At 49.8% G+C, this 20,755-nt stretch overlaps 1 protein-coding gene across 1 annotated transcript in view; it reads right to left on the reverse strand.

Moving 5' to 3' along the window:
- Positions 1-20,755, reverse strand: part of LOC115251225 (sodium channel protein type 4 subunit alpha-like) — a 56,692-nt gene that overhangs the window by 9,497 nt on the left and 26,440 nt on the right. The window contains exons 10-24 of the mRNA XM_029842772.1: positions 20,209-20,350; positions 19,859-20,056; positions 19,602-19,784; positions 19,268-19,525; positions 18,974-19,099; positions 16,691-16,811; positions 16,460-16,504; positions 13,288-13,526; positions 9,452-9,625; positions 9,068-9,229; positions 8,795-8,989; positions 6,131-6,271; positions 5,663-5,783; positions 5,399-5,583; positions 1,961-2,084 (exon numbers count right to left, since the gene is read on the reverse strand). Coding sequence (XP_029698632.1) covers positions 1,961-2,084; positions 5,399-5,583; positions 5,663-5,783; positions 6,131-6,271; positions 8,795-8,989; positions 9,068-9,229; positions 9,452-9,625; positions 13,288-13,526; positions 16,460-16,504; positions 16,691-16,811; positions 18,974-19,099; positions 19,268-19,525; positions 19,602-19,784; positions 19,859-20,056; positions 20,209-20,350 — 2,414 coding nt within the window. The remainder of the gene's footprint in view (positions 1-1,960; positions 2,085-5,398; positions 5,584-5,662; positions 5,784-6,130; positions 6,272-8,794; positions 8,990-9,067; positions 9,230-9,451; positions 9,626-13,287; positions 13,527-16,459; positions 16,505-16,690; positions 16,812-18,973; positions 19,100-19,267; positions 19,526-19,601; positions 19,785-19,858; positions 20,057-20,208; positions 20,351-20,755) is intronic.

A 20,755-nucleotide genomic window follows, 5' to 3' on the forward strand; every position in this document is an offset into this window, starting at 1 on the left:
TGGAGAGCCCGGAGGTGAAGGATCCATCAGCTTCCTGCACCGTCGTCGTTCAGGCAACGCTGGCGTCGTTTATGTCGGTCCTCCTCATCCCGTCTCATCCGCCGAAGTTTCCGTGTTGCTGTCGGAACTCGTTGGATCACGGAGACTTGGGATCACATTTCAGGAATGTTTAGTCTGTGTTTAAGCAGATGATCCCACAGGTGACAAATGTCTGACTGCTGTGAGGCGCTGCTGAGTCAGGAGGAAGAGGCAGCGCACGAGGACGCTCGTGAAGGATCCATCAATCTTCTAAATGAATCAAAGCCAATACAACATCTGTCGCTTGGCAAGCCCTTCAATCCACAGCGCCTCACACGGGAGACGGTCCTGTGGATGGAATCTGGGCGGAACTCGTCACGGTGAAAGGCTAACGACAGCTAGCATCTGCGCTAAACCTGCATGCGACGTTTTGGAGCTCTGTCCATCCTTGAAAAAATGGAAAAAAACACTGGAAAAGAGCAAAACCATAAAATTCCTTCAATGATAACCCAAAATATTGGCCATACCCATCAGCCATACATGGCAGCAATGGCCCAGCACGCCGCCACCAGCACCCCTACAGACGCACCGAGCTCGGGCCCGGACTCGTCATCCTGCGCCCTGTTCAAAGCTGCGTTCAGGAACGCCATCATCTTGCTGATTTAGTACCGTTTTCTTGACTTCCACCAACGGCAGAAGCAAACTTGCTTCGTTCCTTGGAAGACAAATCCTTTTTGCTGAGTCAGGAAGGAGGAAGGTGCTTGCTGTTCACCTGATCATAAATCTACTGATGAAGGTACTGGGGCAGGTGGGTGGTGGTGGGGGTGGTTTTGATAAACAGCTACCAACAGAACGCCTGCTCACCCACCAAAGCTCTTCTGAGGACGTCACAGCTGGGTCCGAAACCTCTTTTATGGAAAATCAGCATGTACAAGTATAAGACATAAAGGGTCAAAGGTCGTGAAGGGGGGGGGGGTGAGCTCAGCATGTTGGGAACTGGGCTGAGGTGCGGATGGTTCTCGGTTCCAGCCCCAGTGCAGATAAAACATGGTACCAAGGGAAGGTACCAGAACACCTTCAGAGCACTGCCCAGGTGCCCTTGAGCAAGGCACCGAACCCACCCATGAACCGGCGCCTCTCCCTGGGGAGGACCTGCCTTCACCCATCGTGGACCCTCCCGTGAGCCCAGAAAGGATAAAACGGTTAAGAAGATGAGATCTGGCCCGGACAGACGCACAAATGTAAAAAAAAAAAGCCTCCGATAAAACAAACGTCTCAACATAAAAACATGAACCAAAAACGGACTTTTAAAGGCACGTTTTCAGAAAATAACCCTGACCCGAGGAACAGCACTTACAGGTAATTTGGAAGGAATGTGAGTCTAAATTTAGCACAAATGTTGCCTTTGAAGGTGAAGGGGGAGGGGCCTGAGCTGAAGGGGGCGGAGTAACGGTTGCTGATTGCTAATGGAGCTAAAAAAAAAGCACCACTGCCGTGAAGGAATGAATAAATGAATGCCTGCTTGTCGTCTGCATACTGAAGGAAATAAATGGCGACGCTTGCAGTTTCATGGCCACCAAACAACACAAGCGCAGCTCAGCTGTCCGGGGAATTCGTTTGCTTCCGTCGGCTAAACGGTTCCTCCGTGGTGCTGAACTGGGTCTGAGACAAATCCCAGCATTCCAGACTGAAAGTGGCTGAGTCAGAAAGAAATGTAGAGGTTGTTCCTCACCTGGCTGAGCTTGTTCTGGATCATTCATCTAATTATGAAGGGACTGGGGCAGGGGTGGGGGGTGGGGGGGTTATATATAATCGAGCTACTGGAATAATTATGATAACAGAGCAGGGGACAAAGTTGCTCCCTTAGAGAATAACTTCTTTACTATTGCATCTGACACGTCAGCGTGTAAATGACGACATTTTGGCCACGTGTGTTTTTTACCGTCTGGAAAACAGTTTTCAGGGTCCATGGCCTCTTCCGCCATCTCCGAGTACTCGTCTTCTTCCTCTCCGGGCTTCCTCAGGTCCACTGTGCTGCCTTCTGACAGGCTGACTTCATCTTTCTGCTGGTTAAAACAGGAAAATGACCAGTCACAACCACTAAATGCTGTTTTTTCTGAGCGGCTTTAATGTTAAACTTGATGATTTCTCTTCTGTACCACCGGACAGAACCGCCAAGACTTTAACGGAAAATAGACCTTCGTTAAAAAATGCTCATACGAAAATGTGGACCATCACCAAGCTGGCAGGTGCTCTGACCAGATACGAATCTGATCATGTGACATCAGTGTGATCATGTGAAACAGAGTCCAGAGTCAAGAGTTTTCCCCAAGATGACTTCAAAAATCCCCGTTTGCAAGGCATCATGGGAGGTTTAAACGTACAAAAGGGACGAAGGAGAGAGGGGGGGGCAGGATTTATGCTGAAGGCTGAGGAAGGAAATTTGGCAGGGTTTATTCAAAGCCTGGACAAAGGCACAGCAGGTGTGTGTGTGTGTGTGTGTGTGTGTGTGTGTGTGTGTGTGTGTGAACCAACTACCTGAGTCAACAGCTAACTCAGAAATTGTTCAGACATACACAAGTCAAATACACCTGAACACACATTTAATCTCTGACACGCACATAAAAAGATGCAAACATGAATAATAAAGCGCGCGCACACACACACACACACACGCACACACACACACACACACACACCCCTCAGGCTGACAGTTTCTATAAAAACAGGCTTATTTAATATTTACAAAATAAAAGAATCAAATAAAATGATGATGATGATGATGATGATGATGAGCATCATCGGATCAGAGAAGTTTGAAGCCTTTCCCTGACATTTTCCTCCTGCAGCTGTGACCCAGGTGTTTACCTGTGACCCAGGTGTTTAGCCGTGGTGTTCCACAAGGATGAGAGCTGAGCCCTCAGATTCTCTCCCTATTACACGGGTGGCGTGCAGCTCGCCGTCTAAAACATGGATTTAAATAAAAGTCCGACTGTAAATGTCAGACTGAGCTGTTCTCATTCCTGGCTGTGAAGTCAGAACAGGAAATGTCTGGCTGACAAAAACCTGTGATTGCTTTTCAGGGAACCTGAAACCCAGAAATTCTGTTCCAGGTTGGAAGCGGATGGTTTTAGCTTCTTTGATCGGCCCGTTCAGGACACGGCGCCATGTGCGTCACACAAACTACATCCTGTACGTTCCGCTGCTTCCTGTTCACACCCGCCGCGGCAGTGATGGGCACACAACCTCCGTCTGCCTTTAAAAGGAAAAGGCTTTTCATCAGACACCCTGGAAACACATCAGCCTGTACGTCTGCACTGTCACTGGACGTCAGGTTGCCGTGGCAACGGTACACAGTTCACTCACAGTGGAAAACGAACGTTTGCCGCTAATGAGGACTTGCGTGTTTTTGTCTCGGTAATCAAATATTCAGCATCTGTGGAATTATTATGAACCCCCAGCTGAGTTAAATCTGTCTGGCCTGAATGATTTTGCCTCTTTTTGTTGCAGTTATTTGATGTGAGACAGTGGGAATCTGCCATCTTTCAGTAAAGCTATTTAAATGATGAGTCGGCGTCACGAAAAGCTGTTTTGGGGACCTGGAAATAAGTGAAAACAGGGTTCAAAGGTCGAGTAAGTGTTCTCAGTCAGGGTGAAGCAGAAGTTACTTACTAATTTTACTGACTAACGTTTATTTCACTAATTCCAACAGTCTTTACATGCAGACGACAGCGTCTACAGCAAGTTATTGTACTTGATTTGGGCATAAATGTCTGTCTCTCTATGAAAGGTCAAATACCAAACTATCTTTAATCACTGGTGTTCATAAATGATCTCACCTCTGTGGTCAAAATATACATAATGTGTTTAATAAAATAATACAATTAAAAATAAATAAAACCTCAGCTCAGAGATTCTCATTCAATCCTCACTAATTCTACTCGATCATCCTGAAAAATCAGCTCATTCTATCTTCCGATGATAATTTTTTAAACTTCCTTTCATCACTTTTTAATCCCTGAAGTAAATAACTAATTTGAAGAAACCCGAATGACATTTTAACAGTTTCAAAAAGGAACAAACTGAGACGTTCTACATAGAGAGGTTGTACGTGTTTCAGACAACATATCTGTCACACACACACACACACACACACACACACACACACACACACACACATTTATATATAAATGAAGAAAAGCTTTAAATGACACCGACTTTTATGCCTGCTGCTGTAAACACTCCAGCCTGACCTTTGCCCTCATCTGCTGTCCGCCTCCAACAGCTGATTTCTGCTTTATGAGACAGTGAAGCCCCATCCTGTTATTTATGACACCATTAAAGCTCAGGTCAGCTGTTTAATCCTTACATAAGCAGACGTGAGGCCTGTTAGAACAAAGTGGAGATGAGGCTGAACAGCTCCTATTAAAAACATTAATGCAACACAGGCGGGGCAGATGGAGACGGGACAGGGAATCAAAGGGAAACACACTGAAAAACCCCTGCGCGTGTGTGTGTGTGTGTGTGTGTGTGACCTGTAGCAGACTGATCACCTGTGCAGGTGAGGGTTGTTCCTGATTACAGAAGGAATGTCAGAAATGCTGAGGGATCCTGGGATCAGATTCAGGGCTGAGCTGTCGAAGGATCGAGTGCAGTGAAGAAGAAAAACACACCGCTGACCTGAAAGCTGAGACGTGACGGCCTGAACTGTGACCTCATTTCCCCTTTTATCCTAAAACAGGTAAATCTGCTCACTCTGAGGCCTACAGGCAGGTCTAAGGCCAGATTACCTCTGCAGACCAAAACTAACTGATTACACTTCAGATTACTTTAACTTCCTGTTATCTAACACAGAACTGGGTCGGTCCTCATCATCACACATGCAGCCAGAGGGTGGAAACCAGCTGTCTGCCACCTACCCAGTCTACATCTTCCTTTTATAGGCACATTCATCCAAAGTGTGTGACGCGGCTCAATCCGGCCCCTCCGGACCTCCAGTCCGCTTCAGGACCAACCGGTTTTTGTTCTGACGCTGAACATAAATCCCCGAATCATCCCAGGCTCAGTGGATGTTTTTGCTGACCTCTTTGGCTTTTTAATTTAGCATGCAGTCGACGTGACCTCCGGCTAAGGCGTGATTTAAATACAGCGGGGATCAGAAAATATTTATGGCGTCCGTGAAAGGTCAGTCTCAAGGTCACAGCTCCCTTACACGATGTGGAAAAACAGGTTCTGTTCATGGTTCTGTTCAAAAATCCACAGTGACGTGATCCAGACCAGAAGATCTGTGGTCAGTGATCAATTATTTATACTGTCTGAGCCAATTAACAACACACACACACATTAGGTCAACGTGTGTGTGTGTGTGTGTCTTCTTTACCTCCTCCCTTTCCTCCTCTTCCTGAGAAGCCTCACTCTCCTCCTCCTCCTCCTCTCCATCTTCATCCTCATCTTCTGGAAACTCCACGTCTGACTCTCCGGGGGCGATGGGGACACTGATGGTGAGGTTTGGGTTGGTCATGTAGCTGTCATCCTCCGGGGGGACGTACTTCTCCATTTGGCGCCCTGGAACAACCACATAGTCCTTGAATGCTCTTGTTGAATTGCGGTTCATCCACATTTGGAGGCTCTGAAGTCTCAGCACCTATGACGGCCCCGTTGACCTCCATGTGGATGCTGCTCAGCCGCTTCAGCTTCATCATGGCCTTCGCCTCCTTCTGCTTCTGACGGCGGCGCTTCAGGTTCCCATTGAAGAAATCCACCACCTGCAGCAAGAAGACACGAAGCCGGAGTTCAGGAGATGCACAGACAGACAGGCAGACAGAGAGACAGACAGGCAGGCAGGCAGGCAGGCAGGCAGGCAGACAGGTAGACAGGCAGGCAGGCAGGCAGGCAGGCAGGCAGGCAGGCAGGCAGGCAGACAGGCAGGGAGGCAGACAGGTAGGCAGGCAGGCAGGCAGGCAGGCAGGCAGACAGGTAGGCAGGCAGGCAGGCAGGCAGGCAGGCAGGCAGGCAGACAGGCAGGCAGGCAGGCAGGCAGGCAGGCAGGCAGGCAGACAGACAGGCAGGCAGGCAGACAGGTAGACAGGCAGGCAGGCAGGCAGGCAGGTACCTGTTTGCGGCACCAGGCCAGGCCTCTGGTGATCCTGTGGATCGCTATCTGCAGGTTGTTCATCTCTCCATCCTCATCTGGAGCTGAGAGGTTGTCAGAGCTGAAACTGCTGAGGAGGAGAGCCAGGAAGAGGTTCAACAGCTGGAGATGAAGATGGAGAGACAGGGAGGAAGAGAGAGAGACAGAGAGAGACAGTGAGGAAGGGAGAGAGACAGAGAGAGAGACAGGGAGGAAGGGAGAGAGACAGAGAGAGAGAGACAGAGAGAGAAGGGAGAGAGACAGAGAGAGACAGGGAGGAAGAGAGAGAGACAGAGAGAGACAGTGAGGAAGGGAGAGAGACAGAGAGAGAGACAGGGAGGAAGGGAGAGAGACAGAGAGAGAGACAGAGAGAGAGAGACAGTGAGGAAGGGAGAGAGACAGAGAGAGAGACAGGGAGGAAGGGAGAGAGACAGGGAGGAAGGGAGAGAGACAGAGAGAGAGACAGGGAGGAAGAGAGAGAGACAGGGAGGAAGGGAGAGAGACAGAGAGAGAGACAGGGAGGAAGGGAGAGAGACAGAGAGAGAGACAGGGAGGAAGAGAGAGAGACAGGGAGGAAGGGAGAGAGACAGAGAGAGAGACAGGGAGGAAGAGAGAGAGACAGGGAGGAAGGGAGAGAGACAGAGAGAGAGACAGGGAGGAAGAGAGAGAGACAGGGAGAGAGACAGGGAGGAAGAGACAGGGAGGAAGAGACAGGGAGGAAGAGAGAGAGACAGGGAGAGAGAGACAGTGAGGGAAATGTCCCGCCAGTGTCTGAACTGGTAGACGGATCCACATGAACAAACTGTCTGAATTTTAGTCTGAAACTTCTGCACAGTCGATCAGTCCTTTTATCTTTGACTCCCGGTTTGGTCAGAATATGTCACATTTTAAAATCATATATATTCTCCTTCTTTTAATCTTCATGACTGTTCAGGATGGCAGTCGATGCGGACATGAGACGGTGTGTGTATTGATCCCAGCCGCTGGTGTGTTTGTGCTCCACCTGTCAGCTTGCTGCTGTCTGATTGGCTGCTGTCCAACCCAAACTCCAATAGATCAATGTTGTTGATTGGTTAACATGGCAACATGGCCCAACAGCTCAACCAATGACCTTGATCCTTTCCAATAGCCAATCAAACATACTGACAGATGAGGTCAGCTCAATAAAAGACCTGTGACGGCCACTTCACTTCCTGTTTACTTTAGGGGCTATCTGACAATAAAATGGAAATACTGTAACTATAAATATTGTTGGATAGTGAAATAAAATAGCATCACAAATACATCCAGTTTTAACCAGTATCAGATCTAACTTCCGATCAGTTCTAGTATTTGTACGATTAATTAAACTAATATCAATAATGGCTAAAGATGAAAACCCGACGGTCGACCACCTCTGACTCCGCCCACCCGGCGCTGAGGATCAGGTCACTTTTCCTCCTCACTGCACACATTTAGCAGGTATTTAGACGTGATGGCTTTGACCCATCAAAGAGGTCAGAAACAGGACGATAAAGAGGAGGACAGCAGGAGTGTGTGATGGCAGGTGAGCTGCTGCATCAGCACAACGTCTTCACACACTCATTTGTCAAAACACACACACACACACACACACACACACACACACACACACACGTGCCGAGTGCTCATCTTGCCAAAGATAAAGAGAAGTGGAAAGATGTCCTTTCTCTGGATAATTTATCTGTCATCTTCTCTTACACAAAGCCCCCCCCCCCCCCCCCCCCCCACACACACACACACACTCTTTACCTTAATGGTGTCATGGATATTTAATAACAAGCTTGAACCAACCCGCTCTCTCTCTCTGCACATCTCTGTCTCTCTGTCAGTGGCCTCTTCTTCTTCTCTCATCGCCTGTATCTCCCTCCACACAGAAACGTGTTGAGTGAATACGACTCTGTGTGTGTGTGTGTGTGTGTGTGTGTGTTTCAGTGTGATAAGCATCCGTGCTTTCAGCAGCAGACAGCGTGATGGGGAATTACCTCTTATCTCTTGCACACACACGTGTGTGTCTTCTTGTAAATGCTACATAGTGATGACCAGAATCTGCATCTCACCTGCAGACTGAGGATGGGTTTGGAAGTCAGGACAGTCTGGCTGCTCCTCACAAGTTTAAGCTGCTGTTTGAGGGCTAAATAATGAGAGTCCCCTCTAACATAGAAGGTCAATGTGTGTGTTGAATTTAACACTGAGGTCACCATTGTGCAGGAAACTCTCTCTAAGCTCAAATTGTTGCTCAGAGCCAAAGTTTCCCCTGATACCAAAACCAGGTCCCCCTGGAAACCCAACCGTAGACCACATCGACACACCAACCCTCCGTATCCAGCGGCGTGTGTGTAGGTTTGACCTGAAAGGGTGAATGTGGTCTAACGTGAATATCTGAGACCAGAAACCCTCCAAAAGAACGTCCCATCAGCCCTGTCGACCTGCCGCTGCCCCAGGACTGACGGGGCGTCCAACCGGGTCAGCCTCATCTCCGTGCTCGCCTTCTGTCTGATTCTGCATCAAACTGCCTGACATCTGACCTTTCAGAAGACTCCATCCAGATTGGCAGAACCTGGGCCGGGAGGTATCACGAGCAGGCCCTGATAACATTTAACAGTCCCACAGGCTGAAGTCACTCACCACCAGGTTTCCGATGACCATGACCAGCATGAACACCAGGATGCAGAGAGGCTGTCCAGCAACCTCCATGCAGTCCCACATGGACTCAATCCACTCTCCACACAGCACCCTGAAGACAATGAGGAAGGAGTGGAAAAAGTCCTTCATGTGCCAGCGAGGAAGAGTGCAGTCCTTGGAGATCTTACACACGCAGTCCTGGGCGGAGAAGAGGACCACAGCTGACCGACCTGAAGATGATTGACCCGTCATGAGGTCGGATGGCGGCAGACTCACCTGGTAGTTTTTACCAAACAGCTGCATGCCGACCACAGCGAAGATGAAAACGATGATGGCGAGGACGAGGGTCAGGTTCCCCAGGGCGCCCATGGAGTTCCCGATGATCTTGATCAAGGTGTTGAGGGTCGGCCACGAGCGAGCCAGCTTAAAGACACGAAGCTGGGGGAGAGGATGGAGGACAAACAGGCTTGTAAAACACAGCAGGACCGGTGACGGAGTTAACACACAGTGACATTTGTCACTACAAATCAGAGTCCCTGTGTGTTTCTCCTGCTTGTTCTTTTACTCCTCTGAGGAAATCTCCTCCAAACCTGATGATAAGACGGAGCCGACCGAGTCGAATTCCAGAACAACAGAACAAGTTGTGAGTTTAAAAATTACCAGTCTGAAGGAACGCAACACGCTGAGCCCCTCAACGTTGGACAGGCCGAGCTCCATGAGGCTGAGGCAGACGATGATGCTGTCGAAGATGTTCCAGCCCGTCTGGAAGTAGTAGTACGGATCCAGAGCAATGATCTTCAGCACCATCTCAGCTGTGAAGATCCCTGAGAACACCTGAAAACGGCACATAGCTTCATGCCACTGATGCTGGAGGCAGTGTTGACCGGTCCATCCCGGTCACCTGAATCATACAGCTAATGGGTCAGCCAACCAGCAGGAAGTTAGTGGCTGCTTCTCTCCACTGTTGTAACATCTCCAGCGTGACTCTATCCTGACACGATCCGAGTCTGATTGTTATTTATTATTTTGGTCCTCACTCGGTCACACACTGTTATTGTAAGAACCGCAATCTGTGGACCAAAAATAAAAGTGATCGGAATATTAAAAACTGGCCAATGTGAGACAAGGTCAGGGCGGGCTGATGAGGTGCGACCCCCAACCAGTCCTGGACGACCAGCATTCAGACCAATCTCCTCAGGAGAAGAAGGAATTTTCGATTAAACACTAGCGTGAATTAGATATTCATCAAAAGTTTCAGAAGAGGTTTCATGACATAAACCGTTGCAATAACACCAGCGGCCTGTAGGGGCAGTATTCAACCATAAACGCCTATGAAGCTGAAGCACAGTCGTGAACGTGTAACGCCATGGACACACACACACACACACACACACACACACACACACACACACACAGATGATGCTCTTCTAAGCTCATTAAGTCTGTAGTACGTTGATTAGGTCCTCAACAATCATGCTGCTATTGTCAGCAACATGAGGAGAGGTCCTCTCACACATGTTTAGTGTGTGATGTATGAGTGAAGGAGGCCCTCTCAGGACAAAAAGGGTGAGGAAAACTCTGAAGAGGATAATGTGAAATCAATCAGCCCACGGATTAGACGCAAATGAGAAGAGAAGTTAAGGAATCCCAGCAGTTGATTGGTCAGTTGAGATCTCACCTGTCTAACATCTCTGAAGGTTCCGGTTCCACAGGGTCAGAGGTCAAGGATCAACTTAATAATAAATATGCACAGGCTTGATATGAAAGCCGTTTCCAGCGTGTTTGTGTCGCTGTGACCACGTTAATGAAGGTACACGGTTCGACTGTCAAATATCAGCAACAGCCTGTGGCCTCGCAGCAGCGGAACATCGCGGCTCGGAACCGTCTGCACTTCAGGGACGGATCACAGCAGCACAGAGACATGCTGCCACACCTCCTTATATTAACGATCTTTAACAAGCCTCCTGTCCTCGAAAATGAGAGATGATCCTCGATGTTCCTGTGCTCTGTGGCTCCACCAGCGCCACGGCTACGGTCGGCCCACAGCGGCGCTGTAGCTGCTGCCCTTTTCACTTTCCTGCTGCTTCGCAGCTTTAAGTTCAGACTCTGACGAGTGCGTTTGTGCAAAAGTCTCTGATTCACCAACAGAGGGATGAAAAACATCACTGAGCAGCAACTGCGTGTGTGCGTGTGTGTGTGTGCGTGTGTGTGTGTGTGTGTGTGAGACAGATGATGTTGACATCAGCACTGGCTAATAACACTAACATCAGCAGAGAGAGGATGACACGGATTCTCTGTGAGTGTGTGTATGAGTCTGTGTGTGTGAGTCTGTGTGTGTGTGAGTCTGTGTGTGTGAGTGTGTGTGTGTGTGAGTGTGTGTGAGTCTGTGTGTGTGTGTCCTGGTGCTTCTTCATTACATCAGGCTGCTTGTGACAAACCGTCACGTGAGGCTCACATGTCACCGAGATGTTATCAAACCTGACCCGCTGGAGTGTTTGTGAAAGTGACGCGATCTCCAAACGCACAATGAGATCTGCACGGGTGTGTTTAAGTGCTGAGTTGTACTCAAAGCTGTAGACAAATCTGTGCATTTACTCCCAATAGATGGCGTAAAGGCTCAACGATGACAGACGTCAGCAGTTACAGGTCAGTCTCAGTGTTTCAGCAGGAGTCCGGTGAACAAACCTACAGTGTGTGTGTGTGTGTGTGTGTGTGTGTGTGTGTGTGTGTGTGCGTGTGTGGGCGTGTGTGTGTGTGTGTGTGCGCAGCATTTCAGCCAAGAACACTGAGAAGAGTGTGCACTTCATACACATACACACACATATCAATAAAAGCCTCCAGTAAATGTGTCCTTTAGAGCTTCGACCATATGGAAGTATTGATATGTTTAAGTAGAGTGAGGACATCGATCACGTCAGCACAGTCCTGTCCTGACATGATCGCGCACGCGTGGCCTTACATAACGCACACGCTCCGAGCTGTCCGTCAGACTGGCCGGCTAAATGCTATGTAAACATCTGCGGGGATTAGAGGCTTTATCCTCTGAGGAACTTAACAACTCCAGACTGAAATCGGATCGTGGTGACGAGACGCAGCCTCTCCGAGACCTCGGCGGCTTTTCCAGCCAACAAAGAGCGTTTATGCAGCAGAAGTGCATCAAACTGCAGAGGAGGCGACAGCAACTCTAGGAGACTTTACGTAACAGCTGACTAAACAGTCTTCGGTGCCGCGTGGACAGCTGACCAGGTGTAAATGAATAAATAAATGAAAAGAATTATCCTGACATTCCACAGAAGTGGGCGACCCAAACAAACCGCGGGAGAGGAGAACATTTAGCCTTCACATTACGTCTGACATAGGACCAACGTGTGTGTGTGTGTGTGTGTGTGTGTGTGTGTGTGTGTGTGTGTGTGTGTGTGTGTTTAAAGCAGACATATCAGGTCCATGTTTTGATCTTTAACTCTTATTATGGACTTGGACTGAAGCAGCACAGCAAAACTCTTCATTTGAACAGAAACACAAGATCATGATTCAACACTCAACATTCAGCCACACACACACACACACACACACACACACACACACACACACACAGACACACACTCGTAGGACAAACAGTGATATCATCCTTATCCAGGAATCAGCTACGTCATTGCCGACTGAACCAACCCACAACCAAGTTTAAGTTCTGTGACGGCTGCCTGGAGCTGGAGGTGAAGTTAACACTTCTGGTCAAGAACCACCACGTGGTGTGTGTGTGTGGGTGTGTGTGTGTGTGTGGGGGTGTGGGTGTGTGTGTGTGAGAGAGAACAACAAGGTGAATTTGGCCATTAGTCGTTCACACCTGAGGTGAACCGATTACCATATTGCATCAACCTATCAGCTCGTGTCGGATCACTGGCAGCTGTAGGGTCAAACACGGGGGTTAGTCACGGCGCTCCAAACACACCTGACCCTTTTCTGTCAACTCTGATACACACGCACGCACGCACGCGCACACGCACGCACGCATGCACACACGCACACACGCACACGCACGCACGCACACACACACACTGCCTGCATTCACGTAGAGATGAATCCACTGGCCTGTTTTTACAGGATTTCAGGCAGGTTCATCACGGTTCCTGCAGACTTCACCTTCTACTCTGACAGAATCCAAAAGCAGCTAAAGACGGCGGCTAACCACAGCACCAGATCTCTGGGACGGATCCGGTCAGGACGGATCCGGTCAGTGATCTGACCATAAAGACATCGTGACGGATCTGGGATCTGCAGGGACCCTGGTAGACATCCATACCAGATGTTCTCCTGTTGGTTCTTGGCCATGATTTAAGGGGACGTTCCAGATTATTATTTTATCTCCATCCATCCATCATCCACACATCCATCATCCATCCATCCATCCATCCATCCATCATCCATCCATCCATCCATCCATCCATCATCCATCCATCCATCCATCCATCCATCCATCATCCATCCATCCATCCTACCAGGTTTCCGATGCTCAGCATGCCGTTGAACTCCTCAGTCATGGGGTAGTGCTCCATGGCCATGAAGAGTGTGTTGAGAACAATGCAGATGGTGATGGCCAGGTCTAGGAAGGGGTCCATCACCATGACCTTCACCAGCTGCTTCACCTTGAGCCAGCAGGGGCAGCACTCCCACACCAGGAAACGATGGGCGAAGGCATACCAGCATGGATGGCACCTCTTATGGGCCTCCTCCAGCTCTGCAGGGCCCCCAGATAAATAAAAACAGAAGAAGAAAAGGAAGACAAGTGAGCAGAGACAAAACTGAAGGAGCTGTGATGATGAGAGCTGATGTGTGGATGTCAGATTGAGTGTCGTCCTATTTTAGAGCCATGCTGGGAGGAGTGGTTGAGGTTTGGACTTATTGAGGTCTTCCAGGTGGGAATCAGGGCAGATCCAGGAAGGTCTCAGTGAATAGAAACACCTTCTGGTTTTATTACCCATCAGGAGTCTATTAACATCAACATCCTGAAACAAAAGTTCTCCGAGTCTGTCAGACTGAGACAAGATGTGCTGCCTTTTTCAGATCAGCCCACTGATGATCCAGATTTGGGCTCCTGCTGAACCCATCCAGAACTTCATGGGTCTCCTGGAGCTTCTGGAGGTTGTTGTCCTGTTGGAAGGCAAATTATTCTTCAGCTTTCTGACGGAGGTCTGACTGGTCCCAGTTCCTTCCACCCTGACTACAGCTGCCCTCTGATGCTCTGAACACAGCTTCATATCAATGAAGATCTAATCTGCTCCACCCTCACCTGCTCCACCCTCACCTGCAGCTCCACCCTCACCTGCAGCTCCACCCTCACCTGCTCCACCCTCACCTGCTGCTCCACCCTCACCTGCAGCTCCACCCTCACCTGCTCCACCCTCACCTGCAGCTCCACCCTCACCTGCTGCTCCACCCTCACCTGCAGCTCCACCCTCACCTGCAGCTCCACCCTCACCTGCTGCTCCACCCTCACCTGCAGCTCCACCCTCACCTGCAGCTCCACCCTCACCTGCAGCTCCACCCTCACCTGCTCCACCCTCACCTGCAGCTCCACCCTCACCTGCTGCTCCGCCCTCACCTGCAGCTCCACCCTCATCTGCTGCTCCACCCTCACCTGCTGCTCCACCCTCACCTGCTGCTCCACCCACACCTGCTCCACCCTCACCTGCTGCTCCACCCTCACCTGCTCCACCCTCACCTGCAGCTCCACCCTCACCTGCTGCTCCGCCCTCACCTGCAGCTCCACCCTCATCTGCTGCTCCACCCTCACCTGCAGCTCCACCCTCACCTGCTGCTCCACCCTCACCTGCTGCTCCACCCTCACCTGCTCCACCCTCACCTGCAGCTCCACCCTCACCTGCTCCACCCTCACCTGCTCCACCCTCACCTGCTGCTCCGCCCTCACCTGCAGCTCCACCCTCATCTGCTGCTCCACCCTCACCTGCAGCTCCACCCTCACCTGCTGCTCCACCCTCACCTGCAGCTCCACCCTCACCTGCTGCTCCGCCCTCACCTGCAGCTCCGCCCTCACCTGCAGCTCCACCCTCACCTGCAGCTCCACCCTCACCTGCTGCTCCACCCTCACCTGCAGCTCCACCCTCACCTGCTCCACCCTCACCTGCAGCTCCACCCTCACCTGCTGCTCCACCCTCACCTGCAGCTCCACCCTCACCTGCTCCACCCTCACCTGCAGCTCCACCCTCACCTGCTGCTCCGCCCTCACCTGCAGCTCCACCCTCATCTGCTGCTCCACCCTCACCTGCAGCTCCACCCTCACCTGCTGCTCCGCCCTCACCTGCAGCTCCACCCTCACCTGCTGCTCCACCCTCACCTGCTCCACCCTCACCTGCTGCTCCACCCTCACCTGCTCCACCCTCACCTGCAGCTCCACCCTCACCTGCTGCTCCACCCTCACCTGCTGCTCCACCCTCACCTGCTCCACCCTCACCTGCTGCTCCACCCTCACCTGCTGCTCCACCCTCACCTGCTCCACCCTCACCTGACAGGAACCAAACCATTATTCACAGGAGCCAAACTGGGAGGATGATGAACAACTGGTTTGGTATAACTGGTTAATAATGTTTACATGTAAGTTTACTCTGGTGATAAACAGGAAGTTGTGTGTGCGGAGGTCACTGGGAACGTGTGTGAAACTACACAGTCAATCTGGGCGGAGCTTAGATGATTACGAGGTCACACTGAGGTCGCAGACATTGTCTGAATTTCTGTTAATTCCTGAAAAAACCCAAAAAAGAAGACAAAAAATATTCATTTAACACAACTGACTGAGGGTGTTTTACATTTTAAAACAAAGAGAGAGAAAAGAAAAACTAATGCAAATAAAATGATTTGGTTTCATGAAGGGCGATTAAACCAACAGATTTACTTCTATAACGATCTGTTCTCTAAGAGCAGCGACTGCCCAGGGGAGAGACAGTGACTCAGCAGAACACACGCCAACACACACGCACACGCACGCACGCACGCACACACGCACGCACGCACACACACACGCACACACAGAACCCACAATCAAACACGCATGAAATTACGGACACACAAGAACACAAACATGCACACACAAACACTGACATGGACACATACGAACACGCACACACAAACAAATACAGGCACACAGATGTGAACACACACAAACACACTCGTGGACACACACACTTCTTTTTCTCTGTGGTGTGGCTACTTCATTCCAAATCTGTGAGATAAACAAAGACACACAGTGGTTCCCCTGACATCTGCCGGGGCATCTCCCTCACTCTCACACACTCTCTCACACACACACACACACACGGCTACAAATTCAGACACGTGACTAAAAATTCAGACATGTTACACAACCCTGTATCCCTGCAGACTCACACAGTGACCTGAAACACACATGCCATTAATAGATGCACTCAGATGCAAAATTTAAAAAAAAGAAAGGTTACGAAATCCCTGTCTCCACACACACACACACGCACAAAGCGAAAAAATGTCAGAACTTTGAGTTGTGAATTTTCTAATAAAATGGAATCTCCAAAAACAAAAAGATCAAAAAAAAGAAGTGATTTGGAAAAAAAATGTAAGTGAGTGATCCGAAGTGATCCAAAAGTCTTTTGAAATGTAAATATGGCAGCTTTTATTTACCTTCTTCCACTGATCCAGATAAGAAGACAGATACTCGTCTGTCCACTGTACAGAAATTAGAAAGAAACACTCAAAGGTCACCTACTGCTAGTTAGCTTAGCTCACATAATGATTAGCCCTCTGTCATATCTGACTCTCACCTCATCATTACTTAAGAAAAGTGGATTTGGGATTTTATAATAATCTCTTTTTTCTTTAAACAAGCGCTGGTGTTGACACGTTGTTTCTCACCTTCCATGGCATCCGTTAGGTAGCTGGCAGCACTGAGCGCCCGGCCCCTGCTCACAGAGCCCTGAAGAGACGAGGGACGAGGAAGCAGCATGGTGCTGAGCTCCGTGGTTGATGTGGGAGCCTGAGAGCAACACGCAGCACGTTAAATAAAAGACACAAAATACACAGGCTGACACACACGTGCATGGTGTGTGTGTGTGTGTGTGTGTGTGTGTGTGTGTGTGTGTGTGTGTGTGTGTGTGAAAAAGAGGAGGCGGAGGGGCTGACAAACTGTGACCGTAACAACATAATAAATAATAGAGTTTATTATGTTGGAGCAAACTTGGTGACCTGTCACACTAATCAACCTGGAGAAGTTGCTCAGGTGTGATGACATAACACTTCCTGCTCGCTGGTCCTCTACAGAGACATGACGCCGGGGCCTGAAGGTCACCACCCACCACAACGCCTACATCCTGTCTGCGTGCCAGGCAGGGAAGCACCAGGGAAACACACTCTAAGAGCACTAATTTAGCTTCCGTTAGCGGCTGTGCATTGCCATGGCGATCTTTCCGTGAGCGCTCCCTCCCTCCTCCCACTCGTCTCTCCATCAGTCGGAGCAGCAGGACGACGGAGACGCGAGAACATCGAACATGAAGCTATAACCTGAACTGAACACCCACACGGCCCCTGCGGCGCCGCTCCACGTCTCGCTGCCAACGTCTCGACAGAGCTGGAGCTCCGCGCCGCACATCTGTCTCAGCTAAATGCTTTTGGAAGCCTTGATGACTGTCGTCATTTGCAATTCCAGCAGAGCCTGTATCATTATGGTCTTTATGCAGAGGGTGACGCCTCCTCCGAGACTATAGGGGGCAGCATTGTAACCCGGCAGGTGTGGAACTGTCATGTTGTCCGTGGAACTGTCTGCTGCCACTTCCTGTGAGGAGCCAGGGCCAGTTTGATGACAGCGTCCCTTTGAATTTACCGTATTATGAGTCCAATTATCTCTTTCTCTTTATTAAAAGTCGGCTGAAAGTGACAGGGATTTTATGCTACTTTTAGAAAATAATTCTCTCTGAGGAGAGGTCAGCACTGCTGCTTCTTTGGTGCCGTTTCCTCTTTAAAGCCTCTTATATAACGGTGTAGGTGACAGTGTGGGTCTGGCTGTCGGCAGGTGGAGGTGAGTGAACACCTCCAGGCGTGGAGCTGCTGCGTTCGTCCTTGTAACCTGCTGCCTGATGGGAAATAGAAAACTGAAACCAAGCGTTAAAATAAATGTAATCCCTGGTGACGTGAAGCCGACAACCACAGCTTCCTTTGTGAGTCCCTTCTGGAAGATTGAAGATAAAACATCTAAACCTGGAGGATTTGATGTCTAACACTGAAACACTGAGGAAAAGATCCTGAAAGAAACTCATTTGGAAGTTTTTCTAAATAACACTGAGAAAGAAAACACTATATAACGCATTAAAGATGGTAGTGACGAAGAATAAGGTGTCAACAGAACATACAAAAACACACATGTTGTGTGTGTGTGTGTGTGTGTGTGTGTGCGTGTGCGTGTGTGTGTGTTTTTAAAACCTTGTCGGTATAAGCAGACAGGAAGTAGCTGCACTTAAGCTGAGTAAATAAAAGACCTTAGAGTTTGAATGTTATGATCTCCCCACTTCCTCATCAGTGGAGCTCCACAGAAGATGCTCCTTTATTTAAGTGACTATCATTCATGCGGAGGATCAGATTATGGGATGGAGTCGTAGTCCGGAGTGGAAAAACTCTGATTAGGTCACCTATTGACTGTTTTGTTGCTGTGCTGTTTGTGACATTTAAGCTCATCATGTTTAGCTTTCCAGATCGTATCAATCTGGTGGTCAAGGTTATATCAGCGTTTGAAACGTAGGACCTCTGCGAGTGTGTGTGTGTGTGTGTGTGTGTGTGTGTGTGTGTGTGTGTGTGTGTGTGTGTCATGGTGGAAACAATTGTGCCGCCTGCAGCCGTCCAGCACTCAGCAGATATTTGCATAACTGCAATCTGACATCATGAACTAAAAACACACACTCATATCGTCCATCTCAGATAACAAAGTTGTGGTGTTTCCCCCACCACACACACACACACACACACGCACACACACACACACACACACACACACACACACACACACACACACACTGCTATGGCATCATGGGTTAAAGCTGCACATACCAGCTTAGCCATATCTGTGTGGCCTTCCTTTTGCACATACCTAAACTCAAACTCTGTCACACACACACACACACACACACACACACACACACACAAACTCACACTCTCTTCCTTGACCTTCTCCATGGTGCAGGCGGGCAGCTGCCCTTGTAGAGGTGGTGGGGAAACTCCGTTCTGGTCCATGGTAACAAACAGCTTCCCGTTGATGTTCAAAGTGGGATAAAATACCTGAAACACACACACACACACACACACACACACACACACACACACACAGTGACCCAGAGACTTAGAGTGAATCATGTCAGTAAAATTCCTAATTTTAAACCTCTTTATCTGAACTAGGCATGTGGCTGTTATTTTAGTCTCTGTGACTTTAAGACGTGGTTGCAGTACCTGGGAGCTCCTGCTGGTGGTGCTGTAGGTGCTGGGCCGTCGTTTGGGCCACGGGTGAGACAGGATGCCACTGAAGGTGCCGCCACTGTAGGTTCCGCCCCCCACGCCTTCAATCACATCTTCAGGGACGCTGTACTCGTCATCGGCCATCTCTCCTTCGGAGCCGCGGCTTCTCAAGCGGAAGTTGAAGATGGAGGAGACTTGACTACTTCGCCGAGTCTTGGCGGAAAAGGAACGGGCGAGGAGTGGGTGGACGGGCTGTGGGAGGAAGCAGAAGATGCTTGCCACCTAATGGTGCTGCCAGCAGAAAAGGTCCTGACTCTTCTTCTCTTACCTTCCCACCGTCCGTCACGTCCACCTGTAGCAGCTTTTCCTCCGACAGGTTGGCCTCCGCCTCGGCCACGCCCACCAGGACCTGACTCTGCCTCCGCCCCTCTTGGTGGTCCAGTGGCAAAGCAAACGGAGAAAGTTCTGGCGACATGACCGAGTCAGAGTCCAGAGCTTTCTGTGCGGCAGCCTTAGAGAGAACCGAGGAAGCAAACGTGAATTTACTGCCTTTATTTTTTAATCTCTGCTCTCCTGTTGGTCTACCTGCTGGTCCTTCTTCAGTCTCTCCATGGCCACCTGGAACTCCCGTTCTTTCTGACATTCCTCCACGATGGTCGCCTGGTTCTGCTCCTCGTATGCCATGGCAACTACGGCTAGGATGAGGTTGATCAGGTAGAACGAGCCCAGGAAGATGACCACCACGAAAAACACCATGTAGGTCTTCCCCGCAGAGCGCAGCGTCTGCAGGCAGAAGCAGACGCAGGTTCTGGTTTGGTTTCTGGTGTTTAAGCCAATATGCTTGTTTATAAGGTGCTCAAATGTGGCGTGCTGGAACTCCAGGCTCCTTGAATGGGCTCCAGGCACCACCACTTGCCTGAGCACATCATTCATACCTGGTGATAGAGATTTTCCCAGCAGTCTTGGGTCATGAGGCGGAACAAGGACAGGAAGGCCCAGCCAAAGGTGTCAAAGCTCGTGTAGCCATAGTTGGGGTTCCGACCCGTCTTCAGACATTCAAACCCATCTGGACACTTCCTGTGACGGTAGAGCAAACATCCCATCCCAGATATGAACAAACATGGAGCGGGAGGACACCTTCACAGACTGTGATTCAGAAGAAGTCACACATCAGACAGTGGGCGTCCAGTCAGAACAATCTTCCATTTTCCTGCCTCTGGTTCCTCATCAGCGTTCACCGCCGAAGCTTTGTTATCGCCATTAAACTGGAACCACCTACGCGTTTCACCACGGTGACGGCGTTTATGTAAGTGATATTCCACATTCATATACAATCACATTAATCGCTGCCCACACGGTCGGAGCCCATCCAGTCAAGCAGCCTGTCAGAGGCAGCGCACAGATTTAAGGTCATGGTCGCCCAGCTCGCACTGAACCCGCAGGAGACCAGTGGGGGCCACTGGGGGCCAGTGGAGGCCAGTG

The sequence above is a fragment of the Takifugu rubripes genome, chromosome 10, assembly GCF_901000725.2.
Source record: "Takifugu rubripes chromosome 10, fTakRub1.2, whole genome shotgun sequence".
In the NCBI taxonomy this organism is placed as follows: Eukaryota; Metazoa; Chordata; class Actinopteri; order Tetraodontiformes; family Tetraodontidae; genus Takifugu; species Takifugu rubripes.